At 45.7% G+C, this 6,963-nt stretch overlaps 1 protein-coding gene across 1 annotated transcript; it reads right to left on the bottom strand.

Annotated features, from left to right (window-relative positions):
* Positions 1-4,396: 4,396 nt before the first annotated feature.
* Positions 4,397-6,498, bottom strand: LOC126488502 (general transcription factor IIE subunit 1-like). The gene is given in 3 exon segments (XM_050122025.1): positions 4,397-4,420; positions 5,126-6,202; positions 6,204-6,498. Coding segments are annotated over 3 exon segments (1,296 nt in total). The 5' UTR covers positions 6,399-6,498.
* Between the last annotated feature and the right edge of the window lie 465 nt (positions 6,499-6,963).

Genomic DNA, 6,963 nt, shown 5'->3' with positions numbered 1-6,963 from the left:
TTCAGCCAGGCATGGTGGAGGCATCGAAACTCCCAACTACACCCAGGAGCTCAGGGCCAGCTGGGTAACACGGAAAAATCCAATTTCTTTTTTAAAAAGCAAATCCTATATTGTATGTATTTATACAGAGCTCCAAATGCGGCGGCTGCCAGCTTGCAGCTTGTTGCAGCAGCCACGAGAAACACAGAATCACAGACCCAGCAGATTCTTCCTTGAAGCTCCTTATGCCTGTCTTTGGGCTAAGATCTCAGTGTCTAGAAAAAGAGGGGCTGATGAGACTCATCAGAGGTCACACTGGAGACAGAGGCTCGGGGAGTCTGTGGCCTCCATACTGGCTCACTCTTCTGCCTTACAGGGATAGAAGCACCAACCTCTGGCTCCATCACTCACCTCTACCCCTGCGGCAATGAGCTAATCTCCAAAAAGAGCCTTCAGGTTTCTCAAAAAGATGGTCTATAAATACAGCATCTTCTTGTAAACCAGAGCTCCAAGGTGATGGTCAGAGCATCAAAGGGATCCAGATGGGGTAGGAAGGGTCCTAGTGAGCTTACATTTAGTCCTGGCTATTTAGTTCAGGTCACTGGCTGCCTTGGCCTGACGAAAGAGACCAATGTGCGAGAGGAATCTGTACTCTGTGACTCAGGGATCCATTTCGGTCTTGTCAGAAGCCTCATGGGTTAATGTGGGGTTTGAATGTGAGTATAGATTTTTATCAGCATTGTTGGTACATCTCCCTCCCCCCAGGTCTTTCTTTGGGCGCTCAGTCTCTGCTAAATTCAGAGCAGACACAGTTATCTGCTGACCAGACAACATCTTACAAGGACGCATTAGGGACAGGCCAGGAAGGGTAGTGAATCACTTGGTGATGGGTCTCCATCTTCTCTAGTGACAAGATCTAATTCACCAGTTCTCCCTCTCTCTCCTGCCACTCCCACAGCACTTTCAATAACAAAACTTTATAATGCCATCTTTACTCTATGTAGCAAAACCTATGGTCAATACAGCTGACTTATACAAATCATTTTTAAAAGCTTCAACTGCAGGAGAAAGAAAAGGCAAATAGTTTAACACACTCCAGAGTCCAAAAAATTGCCTATATATTTTTATATTTGAAACAGGGTTAAGTAAAAGTGTGTGTGTGTATGTGTGTGTGTGTATGTGTGTCAGAGAGAGAGAGAGAGAGAGAGAGAGAGAGAGAGAGAGAGAGAGAGACGAGAGAAAGAGAGAGAGAGAGAGGTGAGGGAGAATGCCTCTGCAAATGTGACACCATGGTTATATTAATATGACTTTTTCCAAAATAGTAAATAACTCCAGAGTTTCAAGAAGAACAAGTTGTCAATTCCACTCCATTCACACTAGCTGGAAAGTCCAGTGCCCTGTGACCTGGGTGTGCCTCCTGGGAGGCAACTTTGACTCTGGTTCAGATTCATAAGCAGATGCTTTGTCTATGTGTCATTGTGAAGGCTGAGCAGAGTAATTCTTCATCCTGGTGACTGGACTATCCTACAAAAGAGAGAGTTGTTTTCGGTGTCTCTCACTGTCCCTAATCCCTGTGACAACCCAACATCTTCCCCAAAGAACATGAGGCTTCCTTTGAGAACTCTTGGTGTGCTCTGCTACCAGCACCCAGCACTCACAGAATGAACTCCTCTCCCTGGCTTCACCTGGATCTCCGAAGCAAGGAAGGAGGCAGAGCCATGCTATCTGGCTGAGTGGAAAGGGCTGAGTCAGCCGGATGTGTCCCCTGTGAGGTGACTTCAGAGCATCACACCACGAACCCACTCTCATTCTCGCTCCTACAGTGGCTGAAACCCGACAGCCTCCTGTGACGCGTACCCATGTTGTAGCGCGAGGTGGACTGATGGGTGTGTCTCCTTCATACTGTGAGGTGGACCAACCAATGTGTCTGCTCTGTATTGTGGGGTGAACTGATGGATGTGCCTACTCTGTTAGAAGAGAAGTTCCCAGAACACAGGCTCCTGCTGCTTCTCTCTTGTTCTTTTTTCTTCATAAGCACCCTGGCATGATTTTAAATGAGGAGGAGGAAAAATAAGTATTTACTAAATGAATTAGCACCTTCCAATCTTTTATCCCTTTCACGGGGTTCTCTTCAAGTCATGTCGCTTGGTGGCAAACGCCCAAAACAGCTCACCACGGTCTAAAGGCAATTTGGGGCTCCTTGGGTTGGCCGGCAAGCGTTGCCTTAGCGCATGTTTCTCGGGATATTCACCCACGTGTGTCACCCATTCTTTAAGGCAGGCCTCCCTAAAACTGTGTCTGATGGCCCAACATGGAGTCACATAACTGAATGGGGAGTTGTGAAAAATTTAGCAACAATAAATAGTATTCTCAACACGCAACAACTAAAACAATAACTCAAAATCCAACACAGAACGAATCTGAAGTGTGCTTGGCAGCACTTACTCATGGTGAATCGTGCAACTTCAGATATATACTGCACTGTGCGTGCCAGTGGGTGCTACCTGAAGCCCCTGGCTTAGATTACAGATGGTTGTTATATATTATAGGCTAACTTTTCAATACACACAGCTTTCTACTTCACAGAAACACAAAGGTTTAATTATGGAAAACAGATTTGTAATTTTTTGCCCTGTGTATCAAAACTTTGGGGTTGGATTGAGTGAGAGAGACAAGAACAGTCGTCCCATGCATATGCAAATTAGCTCTCATCTTTATTGGTAAAATCATTATCTATGCCTTTGCTAGTTTGTTTGATTTCTGTTGCTGTGATAACAAACACTCAGACCAAAAGCAACTTAGGGGAAGAGAGGGTCCATCACTGGGAGAAGCTGAGCAGGAACTTAGGCAGGAGCTTGAAGCAGAGACTGCAGAGGAACAAGGACGCTGATTCGTCCAGTCACAAGCTCGTACTTAGCCAGCTTTTCTAGATAGCCCAAGATCACTTAGGGGTGGGGCCACCCACCATGAGCAGGGCTCTCTTGCATCAAAACTGAAAGCAAGGCAAATCCCCACTGATGTACTCACAGATCGATCTGATCAGTTCCTCAACGTAAGCTTTCTCTCAGAGGGTTCGAGGCTGTGTCAAGTTGAATTAAAGCTGACTAGGAAAATACCAATGGATTATTTTTTAAAATAAAATGTCAGCAAATGTTTTATTGGAATACACATTTTATTTACCCTCCTCAGAAGTACCCGGCGCCACGTGCCACCAATGGCTATGTTTACTCATAAGACCAAGTAAAATGCAGAATTCTCAACATTTAATGTTCACAGACAGACTTATGAGGTAGGCATTATTATCACCCCCATTTCTTTGGGAGAGGAAACTGAAGCTTGCATAGCTTACCTAGGACCAGGTTTCTCTAGAATGACACCCCCAAGTCTCTGACTCTGCTCTCTATCCCTTAGGTCCACACTTTCAGCCTTCCACTGAGCTGAACACTCTCTGTGCTGTGGCTGGAACACAGACTAGGAGTCAGTCTAGAATGTTCCCTCTTCCCCTCAGCTCAGTGCACTTCTTCTACAAGTCTTGCCACCCTCTCCACACAGTGTGCCACCTTCTCTCCAGCAAGTCAAGTGGATTCTGATTTTAAGCATCACTGAGCTCCTTCTAGGCAAGGACTGATCTGTTTCTTTTTTTTCCCCCAGTCTAATTCGAACACTGCTTTAATCAGTGTCTTTATTAATACATTTTCCACAATAGAAAAGCACACTCATACACATACTCATATAAAATGCAATAAAGAACATAGTTTCAACATTAATCATGGTTTAAAAATTAACATTTCTAGAACCATGAAAGCTTAAAAAAACAAAATTTAAAAGTTGAACAGTTTTGTGTCTTTAAGATAAATACATAAAAGGTATTTTAAGGCAATTCATTGCCCCCTTCCAAAAAAGTTGCAATAGCATCCAGTCGCACCTATGATATTAGATGATGGCCAGAAGCCTCTGACATCTTTAAATGGGAAGAGGAGTCATTCTAGCTATGTTCCAAAATGTCAGAGCTAGAAATGAACAAATTTTAAACAATAATAAGTCGACTCAATATTCAGTCATCCAACAACCAGGTAAATGAATCATCACTTTATACAAGGCTCAGATAGTCTAAAATGCTCTTCGCTTCACACATATACTACAAAACAATAATTAAAAGTCACAATGCAAGGGGAAATACTATAAGATGTAACTGTTGTAGACCTTATGAGAGTCCTTTACTTTGGAAGTTCTGCCTTGAGGAATGACCCCACGCCAACAGGCCTATGTTCCTTGAGGTCACACTGCTCAATGGCACAGGGGCAGCACTAGGATGTCTCTAAGACTCAGAGGAGAGACACAGGCTTTGATGGTGGAGGGAAGAGTGAGGGAGGGCAGCGTAATCAGCCATTCTACCGCTTTCGACTGGAACAGCTCCCTAATCAAGAGCACTGGCAAAGGCCTAGAGAACAGGAGGGAAGTGAGACCAGGCTCAGCTAAACATGGAGATGTACAAATCATACTGGAGCAGTTGTAAGGCGCTGTCCCCACGCTCTCAGTTCTTCAGTCCTGGACACAGCCTCCTTACCCTTGTGTGTGCACACTTTCCTCTGACTTCTCCAGGAGAGCATGGCTACCTGCTGTTCTCTGTAACCCTGGACATGTGTGCGTTCTCGCCTCTAACTCCTCTTTCTCTCTTCTGTACTCTCTCACCCCATTTACAGTTTGACCCCAAACTCAAATTGGAGGAAATATGAAGTATTTGGGGTTCCCCTAAGCAGCAATCTTTTCTTGGTAAGCTGCTTTGGTTGCAGAACTACAAGGAATTGTTTCAAATGCTCGACTAGGAAACAGTTATATTAGGATAAGATTATCCTAAGAGGGGTCTGTAGGTAGGTAGACAGGAACATTTTAGTCTGAGTGAGAAAAATATATCCTAAAAATGAAGATAAGGAATTACGGAAAAATATTAATACTTGAGTAATAAGAGGGAAGGGAATACTCATAGCCCACCTACCTGTCTTGGAAGTTTCTGACATTTAGAAAAACTAAAAATCAACCTTTCTCTCCTGTTATGCTTTTGTACTAGATTAACAGGCGCTTTGCACCAGGAGGGCAGGAAGCCACTTAAGCACTTGTGGGGAGTTTCTCTCTGAAATGAGCTAACGGAGGCCATGGCTATGTATGCCTCCTTTTCCTCTGGCGTCATCTGGGCTACCAGCTCTGGACGCTGGCTAACTTCACTGTAGGAGAATGGACAGCCAGCTACCATAACAATGGGGTCATCAGCTACTTCCTCAAACTCATCCCGATGATGGGGAGCCACAGCTGCTGGCCTGGGCGGGGAGTCGTCATCTGACTCACTGGTCTCGCTCTCCGAGTCACTGCCATTGGCAGCAGTCACTGGCGCGGATGCTCCCACCAAGCCGGCTGTCGCTGAGGAAGTCTTTTTCTCATGAATGAGTAGAGCTCGCATGACCTCCTCATTGTCATCAGGTCCTGAGTGGGCTTCCTCATGCTCCTGAAATGTGTCCACATCGATGCCACCTTCCTTCATCTCTTCAGAACCATAGGCCCCTTGGACAGTGCTCTCTCTCAACCAAATGGGCCTCTCTTTGGCAGATTTCCCCTCCAGCGAGGTGCGATGAACATCATCTTGGTCATCCATATTAATGACCACATTCTGAGTATATAAGTCCTCATAAGAGGGGTCTTTGCTGGTCCATGCTTCCCGGTGGTGCCCGCCTGCCAGGCCGCCAGCCCCAGCAGTACTGGCTGCTTGGTCCTTGCTCTGCTTCAGGGCAGGGATTTCTGTGGGTTCCGGTTCAAGTATCTCATAGGCCAAGTTTACATCCTCTGTCTCCCGAAGCAATGCATAAATGGGCTCAACTTGTTCATTAAATCTTGCCAAAAGTGTGCGAGCATCTTTCTTGGGCATTGCTGATTCGTCTTCTTCTACCTCTGTGTGGCAAAAGGTACAGCGGAAAGTTCCTGTCATAGGGTCAAACAGCTGATTAGCTTCTAGGTCCGTGAAAGTACTGCAACAGACAGGACATTTGAAGGAGGCCCGATTGGTGGAATTTCTCTCATCCGTCTCAATCCGCCTTCTCATGTGGTCCAGTGTGTACTTGACGACATTGACAAGAGTGCGGTAGTTGATGAAGTAGTAGTTATGGCGCGTGGTTTTCCCATCTGCGGCCGTCTCTACCCTCATTCTGCACTTGATGAACTCGTCTCCCTGCAAAGTTATTCAAAACAGACCGAAGCTGCTTCCGATCGAACTTGAGCAGCTCCAGCATGTCCTCTTCTTTCACACAGGGGTTGCGGATCAAGATGTCCAAGGCCAACACGTGCTCAATGCCGCAGAAGCCCCGGATGACATACTTGGCTAGCCGTTTCAATGCTGCTGGAACCTCGGTGAGGACATCTGGGTCTGCCATCTTCAACAGCAAGCTTCAACTTCAACCAAGCGGATGCTCCAACACTCCCGCTACAGCCGCCCTCGGCACCTTAACTACCGGCTTTCAGCCAGCCCACGCCACTTGCGAGACAAGGACAAACGCCTAATTCCTGCGACCAGTTTGGAAAACCCTGATCTGTTTCTTAATAAACTCAGATCCAAGGCCCCATTCCAATGGCCATCCTTGGGCTCTAGTGATGAGTATTAGTTAGGAGACAACCACAAGGGGGCAGAACTAACAGCTCTGGGGATGAATTGCCCTGACTGGGGCAAAGGAAGAGAGCTCTGGACAATTGCAATGTTTTTATTCAGAAAAAATAAGCGGTACTGTGAAGCATCTAAGAAACACAGAAAGAAGCACGGGGTGGGGGGGGGGGAGACGACAACAATTTGGGGGAAGTTTTGGGAGTTTCTAAAACATTATTAAATGTTTATATTTTTAGTTCCTCAAATATAATTTTATCAGCCAACCAAGAAAGACACAACCCACTTGGTATGCTTACAGAAAGCATACACACCTCCAAGGATGGAAAAAAATAATTCTT

Source organism: Alexandromys fortis, unplaced genomic scaffold (assembly GCF_014885135.2).
Source record: "Alexandromys fortis isolate MF-2015 unplaced genomic scaffold, M_Fortis_MF-2015_v1.1 scaffold_208, whole genome shotgun sequence".
NCBI classification, from domain to species: Eukaryota; Metazoa; Chordata; class Mammalia; order Rodentia; family Cricetidae; genus Alexandromys; species Alexandromys fortis.
This window is presented reverse-complemented; position numbering and strand designations above follow the sequence as displayed.